General features: G+C 35.6%; 1 protein-coding gene across 1 annotated transcript in view; it reads right to left on the minus strand.

Annotated features, from left to right (window-relative positions):
* Positions 1-22,054, minus strand: part of LOC124641613 (serine/arginine repetitive matrix protein 2) — a 107,786-nt gene extending 85,732 nt beyond the window's left edge. Inside the window, exon 1 of the mRNA XM_047179768.1 lies at positions 21,761-22,054. Within this exon, the coding sequence (XP_047035724.1) occupies positions 21,761-21,875 (115 nt within the window). The 5' untranslated portion in view covers positions 21,876-22,054. The remainder of the gene's footprint in view (positions 1-21,760) is intronic.
* Positions 22,055-27,900: the final 5,846 nt, after the last annotated feature.

Raw genomic sequence — 27,900 nt, forward strand, 5'->3', positions numbered from 1 at the left:
ATCTTTGGCCTTTTCGTGTCGAATGGAAATAAAATCAAATCAATGAAGCGTTATGAATACAAGTTCTTGTCTGTGAATATATTTTTAGGGTGGCAAAGGAAATAATAAATTAATTGAGCCTTACCGTGACTAATGGGCACGACCAACATTATTGTGCCGTGAAGAAACCCGTTACCTTTAAGTATATTAAATTATTATGTTTATTTTTAGTTCTTACCAAAATAATTTTATCCCAGACATAAACACGTTTTTATCTTTTAATGTCAAATAAGGTCAAGTGTTGGGAATTTTATGTCACAGCTAAGTTACAATTTTAGTAGACGCTATGCTTAGCTTAAAAACAAATGCCATCATATCGACAAGAATCTCAACTAATATCTACAGGAAATCCGTGTAAATTACCATAGCTATTATTATTATAATAATTGCATCTGGTACTTAAATGCTTGTATTGCAGTAGTGCATGTCCATTATATGACTCACGGTATTAGATCTTAATAAAAGCTATCTTACTATACTATTGCTTTGGCTATTTCAGTACAATTATGATGAAAACTAACTGTTTTGCCGCGGTTTCACCCGCGTTATGGAGGAACTTCTTCCCGTATACGGGTAAAGTATAGCCTGTGTTACTCAGGAATAGTGAAGCTTTCCAACACTGAAGGAATTTTTAAATCGGTTCAGTAGTTTTCGAGTCTTTCATCATCTTCCTAAGTCATTTGGTTTCGAGTCTTAATGAATAAAAAAAATATTTATTTGTTCCTAATTAAGTTATTGATGACAGCTTGTCATATCAGCATAGATGACAGCTATTTCTGTTTTCAAGTAAAAAAGGAAAATATTTCATCTCTAAAAAGATTCCATCTAGCCATTGGAACATTTTGTTTAGGAAGACAATCCAAGCATTGTTTCGCCCACTCAAGTAAACATACGTGTGCGAACTTTCCACGACCGCATGCTAATTCGCTAATTCGAACAATTTCGAGTTTATAGGCCGAGCCGATTCGCGATTTCGAACAAAGGCTCGCCCACGTGTGTTTCTAGCTTTGTAATTAGTCGAAAGTGGGCCGTTTATACGAGCCTGAACGTACCTTAAGTTTACGCTCAGACGCCGCTGACTATCATGGTTAACAATTGCTGCAGATACTCTTTATTTTGATTGATGAACGACAGAAAAATAATCTTTAATCGATTCGACAATCTATCAAACATATAGATAGAGCAAAATACGTATGTATTTTGAAACATCTGCAACATAACCAAATATACAATGGCATAATGCATTAGAAATTTTCTCAATTGAATCAAAACTCTTCATTTATTTATTCCTAAATGCGAACCTTAAAATGAATTAGAAATTATTCGTTGCAAACGACGACACTGACCTGTCAAAATGCATGATATCGTGTTCAAATATTGGAGAATTATGTCCGAGACGTTGAAGTATTCTAGTGTGTGGCTTGGTTTATGTAGAAGCGACGCTTTCATTGCGCGGGAGTCTCCCAATAGACTTGATGTGTTTTTGATGTGACAGCCATTGTTTCCGACTTGTGAAACAACTGTGATATCTGATGTACTAGATCATGTAGGTACCTATATAATGTGAATGTGCATGTTAATACGCTCACGACATATCATCGTAAAGGACTTTTGTAGAAAGTACCTAATCATTTCAGTTGTTAAATAAGAGTTATATGTATATAAGATCATGTTATTGCAGTAATGTACCAATACTGTATCTTGTGTATTCCTTGGAATTTGTAGCTTCGTATGCTGAACCGGTTTAATCCGATTTGAATTGATTCTGATCCAGATTTTCGTCGACCGGCTTTTGTTGCGTACTTCTTGCCAAAAATATACCATTCGGTTTAAAGCCGCATAGATTTCATATGAATGGTTATATTCATTGAAAATTGTGTCTTAACAGCAATATATTGTTCTTCTACATATTATACTTATAGTTATCGGCACGGATATTGAGCTCTCAGCGGAAGAGTGGGGATAAGGCAATAAACCGATAAATCGCTTCTGCGCAGGTGAAGGTCAGGGCTCAATATCCGTGCCGATAACTATACTAGAATAAACTATAATAAAGAGGAAACATTTTGTTTCTTTGTACCTACCCTAAATGCTTCGATTTGACAAATTCTTTAAAGTTTGGGAAGCTACTTTATCCCCGAGAAACATAGACTGTACCTATTTAATCCCCATACGGGCAGTAGTTTCCACTGGACGCGAGTGAAACCGCGGAAAAACAGCCACAGCTAGGTACTCGTACATAAATTGACTGCTACTAAAATTAAAATGCGTCTAACCAGCCATTCACATAACAATTTTGCGAACGTTCACGACGGCGACGTCCGTACAATGCGTAAGCGCAAAATATCCGTGAAATTAATTGTTCTGCGCACAATTGTTTTTGAGTCGGTCAGTGGTCGAAATGTTTCTGTTCACTCACTGAACGAATAACTGTTCATGGTCTTTCATATTTGTTGATGAGTATTGTGTTCCGTATGCTCTTACAATCAGTGAATCGTTTAGTTCATTCATTCGTTCATTGAACTTTGATGTGTACTTAGATACTCATTTAAATGATGATTTAATTAATTTCCTTTATATCTTTCTTCCCATAAAGAGCTTTGTTTTGATCTACTGTGTTGCCAAAGCCTGCCGGGGCTGCAGGATTGTTCGAAAGAGTTACCGCGGCCCTGGTATATAAAGGGCTGGAGAAGGGTCATTAGATGACTTCCAAAAAAAAAAATGTCTTCCAACTATCGTCCGACAGCTAAGTCTCTCAGCTTAGCTGTAAATCTTATAGGCCCTGAAAATAGCCGCCTGAAAGAATTGATCAGTGAAAGCGCAATGCTTGGCAAACGTATTGGTTAAAATAATTTGGCAGAGCATCTTTTCTTTTACAAACTTTGAACCAGCTTTGTTAATTGTCTTCTGTTCATTTATTTTAACAAACGTATTTATACTGTGATAGACGTTTTATTTTTCAGTGTTAGATTTTTCATATTTTCAAATAAGTACAACCACAATGGGAATTTTGCTCCAAAATGAATCAAAATAAATCCTAAGCTTCCCCGGGTCTTCAAATAAAGGTACCTGCAATAATAATTAATGCATAGGCACATGAACCCATTATAATAGTAATCGGTATTTAAATAATTACTCATAATGAAACTAGCACAGTTTCCTTCACTTCATAAATATTCCATCTCGGTTTTGACAGGATGTCGGCCATATACCAGGACGACAGAACGCGACGAAGTATAGTCGGATAATTAAGAAAATGTCTTACTTCCCGTAATTTCCCGGTTAACTTGGCAATTACATTAATTACTGTTATCTGATGAAACTGGACGATACCTGGTTAAATCTTGACGTTAATGGTGTTACTAGTTGATTGGTAACGAAATGATTAACTGCGATTGAAGTTATAAGTTCTGCAATGAAAATGAGGAAAGACTAAAGGTCCTTCAATTTATCATTATTGATCATTTTCCCACAGTATCGATATAAACGATGGATGAATTATGAGAAAGACGATATGGCGGCAAAGAACATCGCTTGTGAGATAACTTCAGGCTTCAGGCAGTGCAGTAAGAAAGGAGACGACTGTTGCGTTTACTCCAAATAAAATTGCTTGACTCAATTTTGAACAGGAGGATGAAGAGGATGTTTCCACAGTTTTTATGGAAGAGAAAGTACTCCAAAATAATCTTAAAAGTGGTTGTCACAGGTAAGACACGAAAGGTCATTACCATTTCTCATACTTACTAAAATTACCAAATGACCGATGGGAGATTAAGAACTTAGCTGAGAAGCCTTTAGAACATCGCATTTAAATAATTCAAATTAATGATAATCTATCAATAGATCAATGTGCCAGTGACAGTCAATTTTTTTTCTCTAAATCCGCTTCCCAGGTTCGGCCTTAACAAAAAAGCATCTCATGCATATTAATTGAATTTCGAACGATCTTGTTCGAGTTCACAATCGTTAAGCCTTGAGCTGTCTCCAGTCCACATACTATGTTGTACTGACTTGTCACGATTTCTTACTTGTAATCTATGTACCATTGTACTATATTCTTTGTTCTGCAACCCTGAGAAGGACAGACAGACTTAGTAACGTATTAATTTTCAATAGATGTGTTATCTGTTACTTCATTCTTCCTCAGTTATCAGCCAAGGAGACGGAGACGTGGGGACGTCTTTTGTGATGTCGTGTGTTTAAAAATGTACTTTATTTTAATGGGAGAAGGTTACAAATCAAATCAAATCAAATCAAATCAAAAGTCATTTATTCAAAGTAGGCTGAAAATCAGCACTTTTTGAACGTCAAATCTACAAAAGACAGCCCCCAAAACGCCCGCCCTTCACCACTTCCTATGTGTTTTTGCTGGGAAGAAGAAGTGGTGGAACAAACTCCCCAGCAACACAATTCTGTCTGTATGGTTTGAAGAACCGTATACAAAAAAATAAATAAAAATATCACTCAAAATTATACACATAAATTGGTATAAAAAAAAAAAACAAGTAAACATGTAATCATGTTAGCTAGTACACACCTTTCCCATACCTATTACTCAAGCAGCTACAAAAAAAAAAAAATGTCGGAAAAAAAAAGAGAGAACATAATGCCTCCATTCAGTGAAAATAGGTATAGTTTTAGGGCGTACTCAGCGACATGCGAAACACGACGTGTTTTTATATATATAATATATATAAAAAAAAAAAAAAAAAAAAAAACAAATTTACAACATAAACAGTGAAAACGGTGAACTAGGACTACTGTTCAAATCAAAAGTCATACACATTATATTACGAGTCAAGAAAATATGTAGTCAGCAAGACGACCTGGTACCACAAGCAGCACCCGTTCACGAGCATAACGCGAGGATCAGCCATCGCCCCCCTCGCACATTTTTGAGGGAGGGAGGCAACCCGACCACCGACGCTACCGCAAGCAATACCGTCTAAGGGAGCATGACGACTTGCAACCACATAACAAGAAAACAGTTAATACTAATAGTTTTACAGTCGCTAGTAAACCATTTACAAAATTGCGAAACAACTCATCGTGAAAACAGTACGATGGTGATAATCTGTCTGTATACATACAAAATGGAAAATGTCACGTATAAAATAAAAGTAAATCACATCAACTATCAATGATAACTCTTGAAGCTGTCCGGTGTTTAACATGAGGACCAACTACTCTTATCGTTTATGTAATCATTTACAGTATAGTAGGCTTTCTTCGACAGAATAGATTTGACTTGGACTTTAAATTTATCAAATGGCAATTCTAGTAACGACTGAGGAAGTTTATTATAAAATCGTATACCTAGCCCCTTAAATGTTCCATGCACCTTGTGAAGCCTGTGAATGGGTACGCACAGTTTATGCTTGTTCCTAGTGTTGATACTGTGGACATCACTTTTCTTAGTGTAGAGATGAATATTCTGCCTAATATATAGTATGTTAGCAAGGATGAATTGAGATGCCACAGTAAGAATACCTATTTCTTTGAAAAGCTCCCTTAAGGAATGCTTGCTACCTAACTGATATATTGCACGAACGGCTCGTTTCTGTAGTACGAAAATGTTTTCGATATCTGCAGCTTTGCCCCACAGTAGAATACCATAGGACATAACGCAATGAAAGTAACTAAAATAGACTAGTCGAGCTGTGTCTACGTCAGTGAATTGTCTTACTTTTCTGACGGCGTAGGCAGCAGAACTAAGCCTTCCCGCGAGGCTAGATATATGCGAGCCCCACTGTAGCTTTGCATCAACTGTTATTCCCAGAAACACTGTTGACTTCACAGTTTCAAGAACTTCATTATTTAGGATAATATTAGGTCCTAAGTGTTTCACATTAGGCAAGGTGAACTTAACACATTTAGTTTTTTTAGCATTAAGAACTAAATTATTTGTTGTGAACCAGTGCGTAACTAAGGAGAGTGCACTATTCACTTCATCAAATTGCTCTCTATTCCTATCAACTTTGAAAATGAGAGATGTATCGTCTGCAAATAATACTATATCACATATATTTTTCAAATGGAACGGTAAATCATTTATATATACTAAGAATAAGAAAGGACCTAAAATAGAACCCTGCGGCACGCCTAATTGTACTGGTAGGCCTGAAGATTTGACACCGTTGATGTCTACGCATTGCAATCTATTATTTAAATATGATTCTATGACGTTCAAAGCTCCGTTTTGAACGCCGTAATAACGTAACTTGCGTAAAAGTGTGTCATGTTGAACGCAATCAAAAGCTTTGGAGAGGTCGCAAAAGACTCCTATTGCGTTTTGAGAGTTTTCCCATGCATTAAAAATATGTTTTAAAAGAGCAACACCAGCATCAGTGGTCGAACGACCTCGAGTAAAGCCATATTGTTCACTATGGAGGAGGCAATTTACATTAAAATAACTGAGCAACTGCTTGAGTATTAACTTTTCAAATATTTTACTAAACGCAGGTAGAATTGAAATTGGTCTAAAATTACCAATATCCGACTTGGTTCCTGATTTAAACAAGGGAACGACTTTACTTTGTTTCATGAGGTCGGGAAATACACCAGCATCAACGCATTTATTGAATGTGACAGCTAGATAAGGGGCAACAATGTCAATTATATGACTTAAAAGTTTAATGGAAATACCCCAGTAATCACCGGTGTTTTTTGCCTTGAGAGTTTTGAAGACATTGATGACGTCTTGCGGCGTTACATGCTCAAACTTGAATAAGAAGTCACACTTGGGTACACAACTACGCAAAAGCTTCTCAGCATCAGTCGAAGAAGAATTTAAGGAGCGAGTTGTAGCTATGGGTATATCGGCAAAGAACTCGTTAAAGGCTTTTGCTACGTCGTCCGCATGACTAACAAGTTTGTTATCGATTAAGATCTCCAACTTCTTTTCATGCCTGACCGATTTACCAGTTTCGTTATTTATTATTTTCCATGTAGTTTTAATTTTGTTATTTGACTTTTTAATTGTATCGCTTAAGAATTTAGATTTTGCGATATTACAAACCTTTTTAAATAATTTAGAATATTGTTTAACATAACTAACAAATGCATCATCAAATTGATACGTTTTTATTTCATACAGCTCATACAGCCTCGCTCTACTTTTATAAATACCTGTGGTGGCCCATTGATTAAAGTTGGCCGAGGTACTTTTAATTTCCAAAGTTTTGGTTTTAAATGTGGAATCAAATTCTTTCTGAACAATACCGAAAAGTGATCCATAGATGGCATTAGGATCCTCGTTGTTAATAATGTTGGGTTTAATTTTTTTAACTATATTACATTTAAATCTGTTACAACGACTAGCTGAATGGGGCCTGCATTCAATTTTAAGTGGACTCGTATGAATTACCATGGGAAAACTCACTTTTTGGCCACAGTGGTCGGACGTGAGGTCGTTAAAGACTAAAGTATTATTTGATTCAACAGAATCGGTAAATACATTATCGAGGCAAGTAGAAGAAGACTCCGTTATTCTCGTTGGTTCATAAAATAAATTCACTAAATTGAAAGACTTAAATAAGTTCAAAATTCTAGTAGTTAATGGAGAAGCCTCCAAGATATTAACATTGAAATCACCACATATAATTTTACATTTCTGACTTGATTTTAATTTATTAAGTGAATCTTCAATTACCGATTCAAATATACTGAAATCTCCCTGAGGGGGGCGGTAAACGCAGATTATAATATAACGCTCAAGTTCCACACAGGACAACTCTATAGTGCGCTCGATAGAAAGTTTAACTATATCCGGGCGTTGTTTACATTTTAAATTATTTGAAACTAGAATCAAGGAACCGCCTCGAATAGCCTTACTTCTTACAAACGCACTTTGTATTGTGTAATAGTTATCATTAATAAACAGTAATTCATGCTCTTTTAACCAATGTTCGGTTAAACACAAAACATGAACATTATCCGTCTTACCACAAAAACTTTTTAACGTCAGTTTAAGCCTTGTCTATAAAAATGTCAAATTATGACGTTGACATAAGGTTCATTTTGGAGCCACAATTTTTTTAGACAGGTGTAAAACAGCCGTTTAAGTTTTTGTAGTAAGGCCATATGGGTCTCCATAAATAAACTTAACTCTAACTCCTTGCCAGATAAGCCCTGCATGTTTTGATGTACAACATTCAAAACATTTGACTCACCTGTTGTCGTGCCTAATAGTTTAAACTAGTAGGCGTATCAATAGTAATGTTAGTAGTATTACTAACAATATCCGAAGATACATGACAAGTACCTGTGTCAGTGTGTATATTATATGCTAAAAGATTAGCAATATGTCGTTTACAGCTAGGTGGCAAATACATAGAATGTTCAGTTAGTTTAAATCTATTGTCGAATTGATTAACATCAAAAACTGAAATAGATTCAAGACGATTAATCCTATTGTACATTAACATATTTAGGTCGAAAATGTGCCTATTTTGTTCCTCAGTCAAACTGTAAGAGTAAGGTAAGGCACCTATTATGAATTTACATTTATTTATTTCACTTAAATGTAGAACAAGACTAACGCATTCTATAATATCTTTTTTTGTAACATTAAAGCTATCTCCATAAAGTAATATTATAGTAGAATAGGGGATTAGCTTTGTCAATTTAATAGTATTTATTAAGTGGCTAAAACTGGCACCAGGTAAACAATTGTTAATTACACATTGTTGCGAACACTGATTAAATATACTACCTAATCCTTGACCAAATTTGTCTGAAAAAATGTATGTAACACTTTTATTTATAACTGTAACAGAATCAGAATTATGGGTAACAGCCACTTGAGTCACCTGTGGTGCAGGGGTAACAGACTGGGGCTCAGGTGTCGGGGAGCAAGTACAACTACAGGAAAGGTTATTTGTCAATGACTCATACCTCTCTGCATTGCACCTCACTATGTCTGCCAACTCACAGGCCTCCTGCATGCGCACACTCAAATCCTGTTGTGAAGCTTCATATTTGTGGAAAATATCCCTAAGACACATTTCTTTAACATGAAGCTCCTCCTGTAAGCGCTGTATTTCAGTGTCATGAAATGACCTACATACGTCCAATTCTGATTGACAAAGTCCTAAATCACTAATTAAACTAATGTTCTTTTTTCTAAGGAAATTATTTGATTTATACACTTTTTGTTTCTTTAAAGATTTTCTAATTTTACCTATTATTCTATTTAGTTTTAAATATTTTTTTATTTTATTATGTGATGTAAATGTTCTACTTTTAATTAAAGTGTCATTGGTCAAGTCAATTGTTACAACTGGCTCATTACAAGAGGGTCCGGACAAACTACCAACTAACTCATTGAAAAGACTGCAGGTGTTCGCAGACTGTTCACTGGATTGAGCAGCTTCCAACTGTGTGATGGTGTTGTGGGCCTTGCTTAGCTCAATTTCCAGTTCTGAGATCCGCCTTAATGCCAGTTCATGTGTGTCATTACATTCTTGAAAATTTGACACAAGTTGACGGAGGTGACTATGTTGATCAAGTATGTCCATATGCTGGATATGTAATTCTGCCAGTTGGTTCTTAAGGTCAGTGTTCTTGTACATTTACTTTGTCGTTGATATGTTTTGCGTGCGTAATATTTTCAGCGGCTATTAAAGAATATACTTCGGATTGTGTTATCGGTCTCGTTATTTATTTCAGATTACATTTTAATGGCTAACCTAGCAAAGTTTTTGTTTTATGAAAGCCATGAAACATGAGTAGCCTTATTTTAATAAAAACCGGCCAAGTGCGAGTCGGACTCGTGCACGAAGGGTTCCGTAAATTACAGTTAAATCAACCTTTCTCAAAAACTATAAGAGATACTTTGATCAAACCAAAAATCGTTGAAAGAGTTAATTAGCATGCATCACCTCTATTTTTTTTAGAATTTTATACCCCGTAGTTATAAAAATAGAGGGGGGGGACATACTTTTTACGACTTTGAGAGCTGATATCTCAAAAACCGTTCACTTTAAGAAAAATGTTTTTTAGAAAACTTTATATCATTTTAAAAGACCTTTCCATTGATACCCCACACGGGTATGTACATCGAAAAAAAAAATTTCATCCCTCAGTTACATGTATGGGGGGCCCCACCCCCAATTCTTTTTTTTACTATTTAGTGTCATATTTTTGTAGCGGTTCATACAACACATATTCCCATCAAATTTCATCACTGTAGTACTTATAGTTTCCGAGTAAATCGGCTGTGACAGACGGACAGACGGACAGACGGACAGACGGACATGACGAAACTATAAGGGTTCCGTTTTTGCCATTTTGGCTACGGAACCCTAAAAAGTAACGACTACTGAGCGAATTACCTATTTACGCGTCACTAGGGTAAAACCGCTAAAAGTAGGTATTCATTAAATAGGGTCACAATTAGTCACAAAACAAAACCTGGGGAATAGAAAAGAATAAAATATTCTTTATTGTACATCAATTGAAAATGGTAGAATAAAACAAACATAATTCTGCAGTAGTACAATGGTGTGGTAGTCTTATCCCTAAAAAGCATTTTTTTTTTCAGACAACCTTTGGATGAGGAAGACTTAAGAAATGTGTACCTAAGGCGTAGCCAAGAATTCGTATTTAAAAGAAGGAAATGTATAGTCTGTGGCTTACGTAGAGTCGCTAAGACCGTGGAAATCTCAAAGCCTTAAAACAAAATATCGCAACGGTCATCTAACCAACACTATTTTGCAAATAAAACAGCCAACTACATTAAGAGAGATAAAATCAGTAGCATGTTCACGGCACTGTAATCTGCACAGCCTTATTTTTATCCTCATTGTGGTGGTCATAAGGCTTCTTGCACGTGAAGCATCGATGTCTGCCCTTCATGGTAATGGACTAAGGTTTAACCTATTTCACGCTAGCACACTGCAGACTTTTAGTCGGCCGATAGTTGGTTTGGGCTCACAAATCAGTAGATGAATGGTAGTATGCACATTACAACATCAGCCGGTATCAGACAGATTGAAAACTTTGATTTTAATAAAAGGACATTTTTTTTGCAGGTGTAATGTTTTGTGAGTTTGTTTTCATGAAATTCTGCATTCGTAGAAAGTACGGTAAGTATTGAAATCCAAAAATGATATGTTGAAGGATAAGCATGATAATTTTGAGCACTTATAAAGGGTTTGACAGATCCAAATTCGAATTGGATGAAGATAATACGATGAATTCAGAGGAAGACGACTTTTATGATGTAACAAAATTGCAGATACACGTGTCATTATATCGTGATTTTCAAACCGTGACGGAAACAATACAATTCATAAAGATTTATAAGCAAAGATAACTTACAGTTAAGATATTACTATGATATAATGTATGCGTGTAGAAGGCTAGGCAGACAATGATTGATATGTAACTTGTATTTACATACATACATATCCTAAAACGGATCACGACTTATATAAAAAACACAGAAGTGATAAAACATATGAAGTAGAATTTGATTTTATTTTGAAAGTTGCAAATAGCACTAATTTAAATAAAAGATAAGATGAAGAAGCAAATAAGGAAGCAATAAAAATCTAATTCCATAATACGATACATGCTATTCTAAGAATAATAAAACTTGGGACAATTTTAAATGAAAAGAACCAGACAGAACAATTCTTCAAATAACAGTATCTAAAAATAATAAACTTATCTAGGTTGATGTCTATTTAATGATAGTAATGTCATTAAAATAGATCTGACCTTGAATGCTACAATGATACCCAATGAAAACAAATAAAACATGGTTATCATAAGAAACAAGCTTTACGTCATCAGGTCAATGACTTCAGATAGAACTATGAGCAATAGTGAAATAAATAGAGATACAAATTCTATAGTTGTATTTACAATCGGATTTTTTATTTTATCATCCCATTGATGCCCTGGTAGCTGATTGTCGGCCATATTATAGTGCACAAGTATTTGCGCAGACACAGGTGCATTTTCTATTATTTTACTCTCAAACCGACCGGAGAGATCAGACGCAGGTTCGACATTCTATTGCTCTCCGATGCTCAACAGCCGTCATCCCATTACATATTCTAGCTTAGCCTAGCTTCTTACAAACTTTGTTGGGGTAGGCATAATTATATATAGGCTGAGTATGCCCAATACTCATATGTTATATGAAGCGACTGACTACCTCTTGGCAAGACTGGCTGTTTCTGACTGTTGAAGATCTTCTACTTCCGAGCCATTTTTCCCAACTATGTTGGGTCGGCTTTCATGTCTGACTGTTGATAACATACTGAAATGACACTCTTTTATAGGCACATGTTATTTTTTTTTTTCAAAATTAACTTTTTGGTTCATCAATGTCTTTCTAGTCTCTAGACGTATTATTTTTTCTACGCTGATGCTGTTGCTACTCGTATTTCTGAGAAAAAGTGAGTTTTTTTGTCATCCCAGCGGGCCGTTCTGAGTGGCCTTTTTTTTTTTAACGACGTCAAAAATCATCAAATGACCCCTCCCACTGTGGGTTAGCAGCGGTGAGGGAGTGTCAGACTCTTACTGACTAAAAACCGTCGTGTTCCGTCATAGGCCTTTTGTGTACCAGGGCCGCGGTATCTCTTTCGAACAACCCGCAGCCCCTCGAACAACCCGCAGCCCCGTTCTGAGTGGCCTGAATGCGAAACATCTGCTACCTTCTTAGACACGTGGCATTGACAAACAGAAGCCAAAAAATCACTAACGAGAAGAACTCCTCAATCTGCTTTATCTCATAGTTCATCGTTCTCTATTTCATAACGCATTGTTATAATTATTATCAAAAGCTACGTGATTATCTATTACTCATTGGTTATCATCGTCATCATAATGCTTACTTGTTACTCCATTTGACGCTAGACCTTCACCTGTTAACAAAACAACATCGTTGGTTCTCACATTCCTAGAATCAAGTGCTACCGTACCTTATACGTGATTCATAAGTTGCGGTATTTTGTACTTTACATTCGGATCTCGTGCTTAGTGACATCCTTTCTCTTGTAATATATAAGCTTTATATTGTAATGTACTTGTGCTGTGTTCAAAGTGGGTTTTATCCGAATTTGGAATTATGCTAGGCTTGCCTATCAAAGATCTAGCGATGTAATGTTTGATAAACATACTACAGAGAGTTGTCACTTACATTCAAATTTCAAATACCTGTTATAGAAAAGTTTTCTTCAATTCTATAACGGTATTGAAATAGGAAATTATATTTCCGTCAATAAATTCATGAATGAAAATATCTCCATCAGATCTTCCTTGTTTGTTTTATCCGGCCATTTCCCATTTGTTGCTATCACGTGAATATTAACCATCTGCTATTTAGCAATCAGCACCAAACTCTTTATTTTTAAATATTCCACCGTATCTACTTACGTCATAGATAACATCATCATTAACAATATCAAGGCTAGATTAGTCATTTAAGATATCACTTGCACTTACAATAAGGTTATTGTCTGCTGACTTTTCTTTATCCTTATCTTTTTCCTTTCTATTGCTAAAGTTATCTTTGCGAACTTGTCGTGAAATGTTCTTTGCTCTTTCATCCGTGATGTCTATTATCTGCAATATCTCGATGATTTCATCGAACTATTGAGCAATAGTAACTTCTGAATGAGGCAATATTTGTCTGTCATTTACTTTAATTGATTTTTTCAAGACTTTACTATGATTGAGGAAGTTTTTTGTTCTAACTGCATTGAGGTTTATGCAACATTACGTTTTCTTTTCAAACATTTGAATATGCCAAGGCTTTCAGTGATTGAAATTATTAAAAAAAAACTGAAAAAGTAATGGCATTGCCACTGCGGATGGTTGAAATGAAACTGTTCGTAAAATCTAGAGAATATTTTAGACTCAAATGCTAATACTGGAAGTTTTATACACTGATAAAGGGTAATGCGCTTACATACGGTAGATAAGCGGAAATCTGATAAATATTCCATTGTTAGATTGAGTGACCGCTTGATATATTTGGATTCAAATTTTCCTCTGACTTTAGAACAATCTTATTTAAAACAGCAGTATGTAAACGCTAATGTAAAATGGATAATTGGGAATCTCCGTCACATGCAAAATGTAAATTAGTTTGATCTGCATCTGCTCTAGTTTTATCTCATTAATTATTATTTATAAACCACTAACATGTAGTGAACATTGTTGTTTTGCATGATATTATACTAAAAGCATATTCCACAGCTATCGATTCCAACACACTTGATCAAAACAATCGAGTATCAGTTTAATTGCGTATTGGACCAAAACAATTTTCATTGCAACAATTTGTATCGCATAGCACAATTATTCGTGATTGATGTAATTTACTGGCCTAAATATTTACAATATTGTCACGATAGGTAATTTCTTCACGCAGAAATGTACCTTTGATTCGATTTTTTATGGACGAGTGAATCGATTAATTTTGCAACCGATGAAATTCCGCTTTCAAGTTTTTGGAATCGACTTGCGTCAACTGTTTTGATTCGAGTCATAAATGTGCGTATGTGAGCCAAAGGTAGGTAAAGTTGTGTGATTTTCATTGTGCATTATAAAATACTCATGGTATTGAATAGTATGTCAAGGGCTACGCTAATATACGCGCAATGTATATGGGTTTCAACAATAAGGCCAAATTAAAATTACTGACAAGTATGAAAATGTAGTGCATGCATATTTCACGTGAATGATTAAGTATCTGTAATTTAGAGAGCGTTGAAATGAAATCATCATATAAAATAATTGAAGAAATAAAGCTATGTATTCATAACTTTCTTTATATTATTATCAGTCAATTATCGATTATTTGAATCCGATATGATCACTTAATCATGAGATGTCTGCATGTGAATAACAAATGATTCTTACGTTCTGAATAATTTTTAAAGTCATTTGTTCACGTGGATACATTTGTACGGTATGTATATTTAATTTCCTTATGTTTATTAACGAATCTTCAATACAATTGACGTACATTTCAAGTACAATACACTCCAATACTGTACATACATAGTTATTAGAAAAATAAAGCAATTATTTACCGATACGATTCTGACAAAAGAAAATCTGAATTTCGTTCTCAGATAAGCGTTTGAACAACAACAGCACACACGTAAACACAACAGATATTTTAATGAGAATACTTATTTATTGGCAATAAAACAACTTCTAGCGCATTCACCTGTCGGCAAAGTATCAACCGACTAAATTGTAAACCAGACTCGTTAGATTTAAATGCTCAGTTTGACAAGCCAATCATATTTGGTTGTGTTATCCCAAATTATCTTGCTGGCGTTCTATCTTGCAGCGAGAGACAGTTTCAAGGCCTACAATAATCTTGGCAAAGTTTAACCGAGCGTTAACACTATCCGACAAATAAAAATAATCAAGACAATCTAACGTTGCTATTCGCCAATATTGACACAAATGTTTGAGCAGCGAACGTAGCCCTGGCATTGAAAATATAAACAGAAAAATGTACTACAAGAATTCAAAGAAAATGAATTATTGTTCTACACATTCTTTTGAAGTTCAATTACAATGTTCTACAATTATTGTTTATTGCGTTGATAATGGTGTTATCTACGGTCAATACCGAAGTAATAAACCTTCATTAAAATATCATGCGAGGTACACTACAGGAATTGGCAAGTACCAATTAAAGCTTTTAATAGCCAACTCTTCTCACACGACCTTACATTCAAGTATTATAAACACAACTGTAAATAAAGCTATGGCTTTAGTAAATATAAATGTAGGAATCAAAACAATATAATAATTCACAGCGACATTCGCAGAGTTCAGTTAGGTCCGAGAACGCATCCCTGTGGTATCCCTGAGTTCTTAGAAGCGGCTGCGCGTGTCCCTTCGTCCAGCATACTCACCATGGAATCCTGATATTTCATGAATGTCAAAAAACTGTTCTGAAATAGTGCTAAATAGTGCCCAAAGGAAAAAAATAGTGCTCTTGTACTTGCGAAGATATAGCCATAGTTCGATGAGTATGCTGGACGAAGGTTTCGCCCAGCATACTCACCTCCGTCCGGAGAATCTGTATACGCTTCAAACATAATTCATACTTCAAAAAATAGTTCCCAAATAGTGCCAAACGGTGCCCAAAAAGAAAAAACAGTGCTCGAATAACTTCGGAGTTATAGGCTTCGTTCAGTGAGTATGCTGGGCGTAGGTTCTACGCCCAGCATACTCACCTCAGTGCGCGAATATCGAACGAGCTATAGGTACAATTTACGTCTCAAAAAATTGTGCTTGAAATAGTGCCCAATATCAGTCCAATTTTTGCTTGACTTTTGACCTAGAAAACCATTAAATTTGATTGTAAACTTCTACATACATTACATTGAGTACAGTCGAATACAATATTATTAACTTTCTTTCTAACAATTTTTGTCTTGTGTAAATTATTAATTGTCTATGTAAGGGAGTATTTACTTTAGAATCGCAATATTATTAATTACACATTATTTTAATAATACTTTATAATAATATGATTAAGCCTTCGCGCGTCGCATGGGACCCCGGTAGCTAGGAACAATGATTTTATATATTTTGTCTAGATCACGGCGCTTGAAGGATTAAGATATCAAATGAAGTAAATCATGCATGAAAAATAAAGTTGCTGTTATTAATGCTTACATTATAACTGACAAAATTATTCAAAATAATCATTTTCCGGATCAAGGACGGTACCACAACGTTTACGGAATTGACCTGTATTCCTCATGTGATAAAGTTCAATATAGTGTGGCAGTAATGGATGCACGTACGGTCAATAGGTATGGGGCTTACGACGCGCGGCGCCCGCGACGCAAATGAATATGTTTATGTTTAAATACTAGATGGCGCTGCCCTAACATCTTACGATTATTAGACAAGACTGATCTGTATTTTGAAGGTGATAAGGGTCCATTTTGTGTCACAAAGCGAAGTGCGAGTTAACTAGAATTCTGATTACTTTGGCCCTTTAAATAGTAATAAATAACGTAAGTAATTAAAAATGTTTTTTATTGCTAAACCTTTCATTGATGAAACTATTGGAAAGAGTTTTAAAAATTTGTATAACTATGTCACAGTACTAGTTTTGACTGGTTATAAGTTTTGCCTGCAACATATATACAAAAAGAAACTGTATAATTTCCTTTTTTCAATTTTTCAAGATATTAATTTTATTGGCTGCAAATGACTGTTTTTAGTCAGACAAACACACAATGCAATGAAGTAATAGACTTCATTTACGCTTAAAGTTTCATTCATTTATTATTATTTATAAAATATATAATAATGCATTTAATCGAAAGTTTTTGACATGTGAGAAAATACCATAATTATTTCCAATAACATGAAGTCTACAATTAGAAAGTTTAATATTTTTGTCCAAAAACATGTGTCGACGACTGTACCCCATTTTACGTTAGTATGTAGAAGTTTACAATCAAATTTAATGGTTTTCTAGGTCAAAAGTCAAGCAAAAATTGGACTGATATTGGGCACTATTTCAAGCACAATTTTTTGAGACGTAAATTGTACCTATAGCTCGTTCGATATTCGCGCACTGAGTTGAGTATGCTGGGCGTAGAACCTACGCCCAGCATACTCACTGAACGAAGCCTATAACTCCGAAGTTATTCGAGCACTGTTTTTTCTTTTTGGGCACCGTTTGGCACTATTTGGGAACTATTTTTTGAAGTATGAATTATGTTTGAAGCGTATACAGATTCTCCGGACGGAGGTGAGTATGCTGGGCGAAACCTTCGTCCAGCATACTCATCGAACTATGGCTATAACTTCGCAAGTACAAGAGCACTATTTTTTTCCTTTGGGCACTATTTAGCACTATTTCAGAACAGTTTTTTGACATTCATGAAATATCAGGATTCCATGGTGAGTATGCTGGACGAAGGGACACGGCTGCGCTGTCCCAAGCATGCGATTCGCCTACGGATAAGAAATGACCTTTAGGGCGGGAGACTGGTCCGACCGCATGCTTCTACACTCGGTCCCATGTGGAATTTATAACGCGACGGGGCCGGCTTGCCGTCATAAAAATTCAACGTAAAATGTTGCTTTATGTTTTAATTGAAATTCTCGTTGTATTGTGCATGACTGTTTCATGTTGTTTGACATCTTATTGTAGGTTTTTGTGTTTCTAGGTTATATTTGAAACGAATTCGTCCTAAAAACAGTGCAACATATTTCCGAAGGTATTCGTGGTATGCGCTCAGTGGCATTTTATTGCAATTAAGGTAATGTAATTATTGATCGGAATTTCTAGTCCCAGGATAAGGTTAATCACCTAATATTTTGCATTACAGACTTCATTTACTTGTGGCAGAACGCAGCTTACCAAATAATTTTGAATGCTATTCTGTATAGTGTAGAGTCTAAATTGCTTGTCCATGTAGTCGAAGCAATTAACATGGATACTTAATTTCTAGGATTGGAGATCCGAAGTATGGAAATTAAGCTGTCAGCTTATTTATTATTCCTGTAATTAAAGGAACATCATTATATCGAATGTTTTGTAACCAATTTCAATGCTGGATACGAATATGAAAGTGATACTAATATGAGACTGATTTTCAATAAACATTATTTCTTCTAATTTAACTTATAGGAATATATTAATGATCTAAGGCAGTGGTTCTTAACCGGTGGTCCGCGGACCACTGGTGGTCCCTGGAGACATACAAGTGGTCCGCGAAGCTTTGCTTCGCGACGTTGCTGTTAGTTATCTAACTTTATTTTTATCGACTTATCTATGCGCGCGCGGGTTTTCGCAACATTTTACGTAATTTTGGTTTTGAGTCTTAAAAAATAATTAAAATTTCGCGCTCGCTTCGCTCGCGTATTCAGAAACTTTATGCCCTTATTTTTGCATTTCAACAAACAAAAAGTTAAGTACATTTGGGCTAAATTTTACGTAATATTTGGTTTAAGCCCGATAAAAATTCCGCGCTCGCTTCGCTCGCGCATTTATCAAAGAGCTCTCAGTTCAGGTGAACCGATGGGGTGGTCCCCGGCAAGACAAACTTTAGTCAAAGTGGTCCCTCATGTCAAAAAGGTTAAGAACCACTGATCTAAGGCTATATTTTGTAGCAGTGAAGGGCATTTTAAGTTCTAAGCAGGTTCACTTAGAACAACTTTGGTTGGTATAACTATTAACGTGGGTATACATTAATAATGGTTCTTGTTAGTTCACAAGGATTTCTAGATTGCAAGGTTCGGCGCAGTAATTATAAGCTGGCGTAAAAATAATATCTGTAGGTCATAGTGTTTTACATTCTTTATAAGCTTTGGTTTAAATCGAATTGTTGCTAGAGGAAGTATGTTAGGAAAATATTTTTTTGCCATTCCCCAGTGCTTTGCTCTATTCAGACAAACTTTTCTAATTACAGTATTTTTTAAATTTTATCTAATTGTTGATACTTATTTCCGTGACTTTTCCTTCGGCTCAACTTCTATCACAGAATTTTCGAGACTATCTCAGTAACTGAGTAATAGTTAGAAGAGAACATTAAATGAAACTACGTTACTGCTTTCACGCAAACTTTTGATTCAGTAGCATCAACATCAATTTCTTTGGTATTTACTGTAAAAAAGTATTTCACTACTCAACCAACCAAGAGAGTCTTAAATACTCAAGATCAAGTAAAAGAGATATTTCTCGATGTACAAGAAAATGCTATAAAACTGTCTTAGTACCATATTAACTGTGAATAACATGAATAATATTGTGGAAAGTTGAGCGGTGACGTCACTGTAATCTCAGTTGTGGGCGATGTTTGAATATCTTATGAGGACATTGACCAAATGGCGGATTTTTTGACTTTTTTACACGATATAAACATAAAGGATAAACACGTGTATTTGCAAGATTTTATCGCTTAATTGAGGAATTGGAATAGGTGTAAAAATCATTAAAAAAACAAACATCCGAATTGAGAACCTCCACCTTTTGGGAAGGTGGTTAGAAATAAGAAATCTCTAGACGAAGAAAGATTAAGAATTTGACACAGTTCTGTGGATACGATGTAAAATGAAGGAATACAAATTGATGATGGACGAAATTTCAACTTCAAGTCAAGGAGACTTGAATGAGATTCAATCCAAGAAAACAATAAATACGAACGAAAAGAATAAACTTGAATTAGATTCTTCAAAATACCGCTTTCATCTTATTATAAACGTTTCAAAGAGATTTGCGATATCAATTGAACTGTCTGAAGTTACTTTTACGAAACATCGAAAGTAAAGAAAGATGATATCCCTTCAAGTAATTAAAGAAGCGTATAAAACCAATGATTTGTAATAAAACTTCATACATCTTAGTTACTAATTACATACTTTCTCCGATTTTCTCTGCAAAGAGATTGGAATAAAAATGCGATCTACGATTAAATTGAATGATTGCTGTTTCCCTCGAATTTTACAAACGCTCTCTCTGGTCGCTCTGATATTTTCGAAAAGATCATTGTTCTACGTTGATACAGTAGGACTGTATTATTGGAAAGTAGGTCTGTGGGAAAAAACTTCTCTTAAGTAATGTTAAGTTTGTGTTTATTAGAAAAAACATCCTTCGGTATCGATTCAGCCCTATCTTGGAAAGTTAATTTTAATTGTCTGTTTAATAAAAGTTACCCTGGCCTACAGTCTCTTGTGGTGCATATTCCTATTTTAAGAAAAGAATGCCATAATTTCCTTAGAGCAAATTGTAACCGGCAACGGTGTAAATGATTTTTAATTTTCTTTTTCTAGTTCATACGAGCGATATCTATTCAGACTTGAATATTAATGTCTCCCCATTCACGTTACATTTTACAAATGTTTATTTTATACGACAGTCGACAACTTTCGGTCTAATCCACATTGTTTACTATTTTATTGATATCTTTCTTTGTGGTTGTGTGGGAACCACGAAATTTTCACATCGTTTACTTTTTGGTTGCGTCAGGTCAGCAAGAAGACCATTGTTGCTTTAATACGCATCATTATAATTATTATTTTCGTTAACAATACTTTAATCTGCAATCAACCCAACAATGAATTACTTAATATAGTTTATTCACGTATGTATTGTTTTTGCCCAACAAAGAGTCGCTTAATTATACTTTTTACCACCTCAAAACAGCAAAATGTTCATGTAACTCTGCGACCGACAACATTATTTGTCTAACTGTAACACGGACGTAGAAAAAGTAAACACTTCCTTACTTTGGACAGTGATGGACAGTTAATTTGTTAGTTAGGAAGAACAACATTTGACATTGTACTTTCTGCATAATGCAAGTGAGTCAACATGGACACAAAAACGTTGCGTTCAAACGAAGCCATTTTTTGCACCGACCGCCAGTTACAACAACACCGGTCAGTTAACTGACTTAACTAACAACTGTTTTGGTAAAGAATGGGTCAGCAGCAGATCTGATAACGATCCAATTTAATTGAAGGAAACGAGTTGCGAAACCTGCACGTACGTAAACGTGTGTTCTTAAAGTGGTTCTGGCCAGTTAATGACTGAAATGACTTCGTCTGTACAGTTAAAAGTCACAAACAAAGCAATCTGCCAAGCAGTTTAGCAAATCAAACAGCCTGTTTCATCACAACAGAGTCACGACTGTGCCGAACTTAACGACACGACATTCAGATTCCAAGTTTCGAATGCACCTAAAGGTCTAGGCTGCACGGCACTCACCGTTGGTGCCATAATAGTCATCCTTATCCATTAAGTCATGCTGGAAACCATAAGCAGGGAGCCATGCATGGGAGCCCGGCGGCTCGGGCCAATCCGAAATCCGGACCTCCTCCATTTGGACATCAACACAACACTGCACTCCACCAGCTAGTTCACACTGTTAGCACAATCATGCATGGACTACCTCTTCGTTCGTCCATTAGTTGGTCATTTAGGGCGATAACGGTTGGTCGTGCGGTACACGGCAGGTGTCGTGTCCTTCGGCATACGCGCGCGCGCGGCGGGGAGCGGCGGCTGACTGGCGGCCGGCCGCGGTGGCGCGCGCGCTGCGATCTCTCCGTCTCCGATATCTATTGCTGTAAAAAACGCCAGACGCCATCGCCGCGCCTCAGCTGTGCTTTTGCCTGCTGCCCCTTGAACGGAAACTGAATCGACAAACGCGAAACTAGATTTACGGGCTGGGAACCAGTTGTACGTGCATTGGCTCATTTGGTAACAATTAAGAGGACATTCCTATGTCCAAATAGGAAACTTTGGAACCTGTTCAGACAGATGTCTTGCAGCCTGCTTACCTGTTGTCTTTAAGGTATTTTGGGTGCATGCCAGTGAACAAATATTACCTATGCGGTTCTGAGATGACTAGATAGGTATGTAAATATTTTTATTTCGCGTCATAGGTACATATAGTAGGTTCCGGATACATTGTGGCTTCTGAATCATACCTGTTGTCATACACACGTAAGCATAATTCCATAATATCAGTTTAAGATCGTTTTGAATCATGAAACTTCCCAAACGGGGTTCAAAATATTGAATTCTGTATTACCTATTTCTGTTCAGAGATGCTATGCAAAATTATCTTCGAGTACTACCAATTTTTGGGATTTCACTCAAGCAAAATATCATTCGCCATTGGCACCAATACATCACCAACCTTATCTAATATATCTTCTCAGCTCGACAATGTTATGATTGCCACAATCGATATCATAACTGCTTATGATAACAAAAACTCTCTGAACAATATTCTTTAGATTACAGCAGAGCCATAACATATCAAATCGGTGACCTTTGACCGTTATTCAGGTATAATACAGTTACTCAAAACATTCTCTCCATTAACGGTATTACTGCCGAATTTATTGTTAAGCCAGATCACGATTACCTTACTTACGTAGAATTACAGCACGCCATAGTAAACAGAGAAAGTATGGCAAGGCACAGAAAAAGTAGTGCGTGAGTCTATGCCCAAATTAGATTATTGAAAAAAAAAAAACAAACTTGTGGATCACGTAGGAACGCTTTTACTCGTAATAACAATTTCATACTTTTGATTGACGATTTCAAACGTGAAATATTGTAATAGTTTCTACTGTTTCGTTTGTTTTGTAATATTCAACATTTTCATGGATATTAGCTACATTGCTTGGTAAAGTTTTTACCTGTTCTCTTGTGTCTGTACTATCATTTCAATTTCGATGATTGAAATGTTCACTATTTACATTTATTGCTTCATTTACAACAATAAAAGATTTCTCTTTCCTTAACATACCTATCATAGCAAAGATTGAAAGTTTAACAAAAGATATCTGCAGTGCTTCCTCCGTTCTATGCAATTGAACGTTTCTTCAAGCCTTTTAGAAATTCATTCACATACATTATAATTCCCGATTGGACGCGTCGTCATTAGATAGACATTAAATGATTCTACAATCAAGTTGTGCGATTATAAAAACAGCATTTCCATTGTAAAAGTTAATGTAAAAATAATGCGCTGTAGAGGTTTCTTGTCTATGCGTTCTGTTGTCGCTGCTAACGGATCTTGAGCGATAAACTTACTGCTTTTAACCTTTGTGAATAGTTCATGGTCCTATTTTTTCGCTTCAGTATTTAGATTCTTCGTTCTGATAACAATTCTTAGTGAGATCGCACTGATAGTAAAACCACGTGAGCTCTATTTTTATTCTAATGTAATTCAGATCATTAGCAAGGACATGTGATTCAAATTGAGCTGAAATAGGTGTCGTAAATAGTGAGCATGTCTTCAAAGGTATCAATGATTGAAGAGTGTGAGTAAAAGATGAAATGAGCCAAACTGCAAGTGCGTCAGCTCCTAACAGAAATATTAAAGGTTACTAGGACACGAATGATAAATATCATAATTTGAGCAAAGTGTCGTATGATGTAACTCGTAAATAGATATCTGCTATTATTAGAATTGTAAATATACATTTAGATCACCTAAGTATCAACGCTGCCACTAAAATAAAGCATACTAATTAGCCTTACAAATTAAAATGTCATAATGTTCGATGGATGTTCCACCTCTGAATTAATTTATGCTGAATCTCATAGACAAATCATGAAATCCTAACACTACAGAATCTATTTTTCTTTTGCGTAACATTAACAGCTCCTTAAATTCATTGTGAAAAGTGATGTAAGAATATAAACAGCTTTCTGGCTGTTGGCCAGTATTATAATTTATTGTTCTAGTTTTAGGGACTTCATATCAATATCTGTATCATCATAAATCGTCTTTTGTTCTAATATTCCATCAATTTGTGAATTTGGATCAGGTATTTGGAAATTCCTTTCAAATCTGGCACTGAATCTTTGCTCGTGCTTTATTTATCTTCTGTATGAAATATCTTTTGTGTTTGAGTGAACTGTTTACGTTTTATTTGGGACTGTTGAAATAGAGGCTTATTGGACGATTCGCACGAATTTAACTCGCACAAAACGTGCGAATCGACTCCTTTAAAACATATTATTTTTTCTGTAGTCGATTCGCACGAATTTCATTTATTGGCGTGCGAATCGACACCCTCACAAATATGTAGTAGGCTATTCGCACACATGTTGTTTTTTTATGAAATGCAGTTACGATAAAGTACACTTGAGCACAGAAGTAGTAAGGTCAAATATGTTTTACTCGTAACAGAGAGAAAATAGAAACACAATCTATAATCAACAATTTACAAGAGTATGGTCAGACCTGCTGTCTTGTATGGATCAGAGTGCTGGCCCACAAAAGCGACGAATGAAAGACAATTGCATGCGGCAGAGATGAGAATATTAAGAGGTCTATGTGGCGTTACGCGAATGGATAGAGTGAGGAATGAGTATATAAGAGGAAGTTTGAAAGTAGCGCCGGTATCAGAAAAACTGAGTGGAAACAGGCTGTCATGGTATGGGCATGTGATGCGGAGGAATGAGAATCATGTAGTGAGAAAGATGATGAGTATGAATGTGGACGGATATAGTGGAAGAGGAAGACCAAAGAAACGATGGATGGATTATGTGAAAGTAGATATGGTAAGAAAGAATGTTACTTGTGAGAAGACGGCAGACAGAAGAGTATGGAAGGAGAAAACTTGCTGCACCGACCCCAAATAAAATTGGGATAAGGGCAGGAGGATGATGATCTGTATTAAAATTAAAACTACTGAATTAAGTACTGAACATCTTGTAAGCTCGTGGTTTGAGGATTAAAAATGAGCAAATATCGAACACAGAATAATAAATAAGTGTCACTAACAAACTGCTACTCCACTAACCGCGTAATCCATAGGTACTAATATTATAAAGCTGAAGAGTTTGCTTGTTTGAACGCGCTAATCTCAGGAGCTACTGGTCCGATTTGAAAAATTCTTTCAGTGTTAGATAGCCCATTTATCGAGGAAGGCTATAGCCTATATATTCACATGCTAAGACCAAAGGTAAAAATTTACATATACCACGTTTTAAGTAATTATTATTATCACTTATTCCATACAGATCTTTCTTACTTTCAAATAAATATCTGCTGTTTAAACTTCGATTTTTTTTTATTATTTCAGTGATGGCTGAACACGACTGTACTTTAATTTTTTAAAACCTTAAAATGAAACGTGTGCGAATAGCCTACTACATATTTGTGAGGGTGTCGATTCGCACGCCAATAAATGAAATTCGTGCGAATCGACTACAGAAAAAATAAATTATGTTTTAAAGGAGTCGATTCGCACGTTTTGTGCGAGTTAAATTCGTGCGAATCGTCCAATAAGCCGAAATAGAGTGTCAGAGTATGATTGATCGCGGGGAACATTTTCGCGAAACTATTATTTGCTGCAATCTCAAGCCAATGACGTTCAAACAAAACGTCATCTAGTTTATCTGTTCCAAACAGTTGTTTGTATGATTTATTTGTAGGATTGTGTATTTCTTCTATGACCTTGATTGTGATCGTGTGTTTGCTTTGACTGTTGTCATTTCAGGACACTGCAACAGATTTTTGCTAGCATCTAGAAACTAAAGTTGTTTCAATATCGAACGGAATGGGTATAGGAAGGAAATTGAAGAATACATACTACAGGAGAAAGTTAAGTACATATAGATGATGATACACAAACCGCAACTTAAGTAGTAAATCATTGGAACCACTCCATAAAAATAAAACAAATTGTATTTCGGAAGCAATATAGTAAGGAAACTAGCTAAAACAATGATGCATTCCAACACAGCCGTTTTTGGCCTGATGCCAGTCAAACCCACAAGGAATTTTGTGGTATGTTTTAAAGTGATCTTAGGGCCATTCAACAGAATGCTATTCCAGGGATTTGTGTAGGCATATACTGCATGCTTACGTTAGCACCTTAACGGTAATTTGAATCGAAGCTGTTAACTTCGTTGCTGCAGCCAAAATGATCTTGCGATTTTAGGAGATTTGGAAATAATCTGAAACTTAATATCGTGGACTTTCTTGTTGAATTTTGTCTCTAGCTGTACATAAAGTTTTTTTTTTCCAAAACAAATGATCGGTCAAATGTGTAAGCTTCGTTCTGCGAAGGATTTGTATGTAGAGTCCCTTTTAAGTTTATCGACATCAAACTTCTTCTATAGTTCGTTATTTAGTGAGCGGTGCTTGGACTTTACTATCTTATTCATAGACCTACATACTTTCTCTATCATAACCTTTTTATTTTTGCAGCATTTATTAATTCTCCTGATTCAGAATCATATTCCTTTACATCCTTATCGAGAGTCCTCCTCTCACTTGACTTGCAAGAAGCAACCACCTCATACAAATTTCACATCACAATGCTCCTTTTATTAGTCGTCATCTCAACTGCATTATTGCAGAATATGCAATGTTACCTCACAATTCGCTGAAACAGTGTTAGCCGCGTTAAGGAAATTGCTTTGTCAATTAAGACTTATTTTATAAGATTGTGTTGTGTTGAAATATGTTGCATTTGTAGTAGGTAATCTTTGAAACTTTAATGTTTGTTAGATTTTTACTTTTTCTTGTTGGATTTGATTTATATGCAAACTTATATCTGTATGTTTCTTGTTCTAATTAATTAGTTTCATTTTATAGTAAATAAATGAATATACCAAGAGAAAATAGCACGAGCACAGTTTGAAATAAGTGACACAGCCTAAAATGTATTCTTCACTATTCTCATAATCTTTATGCCACGGATCAATCTATTCAATGGTGTAGGTACCCGTATTGTAAACGTCGCTTCTCGTTTGCGGTATCTAACATTATTAGCTATAGATTAAGGCAGCGGTTCCCGAATTCTTTTAGCTTCGGAACCCTTTTCGTTTCACCATTTTTCGGCGGAACCTTACCTTAAGTAAGAAGTAAACTAAAAACGTAAATACACTTAGGTACGGCTCGTGGCGTGTGGTAGCGCACCAAATGGTTATATGGTTAGAGACATATTCATTAAACTCAGGCGTAGCAGGGTAGCCCTGCTGCCACAAGGGCCAGAAAACAATTTAGCCGCCCTTGACTTTGTGTATTATGTGAATAGTTTTCAGTTTGAAGACTGACAAAGTAAACGCAAAAAGAAATAGATTGGGTTTGTACAGGTGCGAGGCAAGCGAGCGCGATTTTTTTTAACTAAAAGAAGAAATTCCAAGCACCCGCTAGCATTGAAAGACATTCAGTGGTAGCCGGTATCGCGAGCGAAGCGAGCGCGAATTTTTTTTAGTTTAAGTACCTACACAAAATAAACAAAACCACTGTAAATTAATAAGGTCTCAAAAAGTACAATCCACAAAAAAAGCAAATGCAAATGAATAAGCAGCTAGCGAAGAAAGCGCTATTGCTTTTTCTGAACCAGAGGAATAATAAATAAACATCAAAG

Source organism: Helicoverpa zea, chromosome 2 (genome assembly GCF_022581195.2).
Source record: "Helicoverpa zea isolate HzStark_Cry1AcR chromosome 2, ilHelZeax1.1, whole genome shotgun sequence".
Classification (NCBI taxonomy): Eukaryota; Metazoa; Arthropoda; class Insecta; order Lepidoptera; family Noctuidae; genus Helicoverpa; species Helicoverpa zea.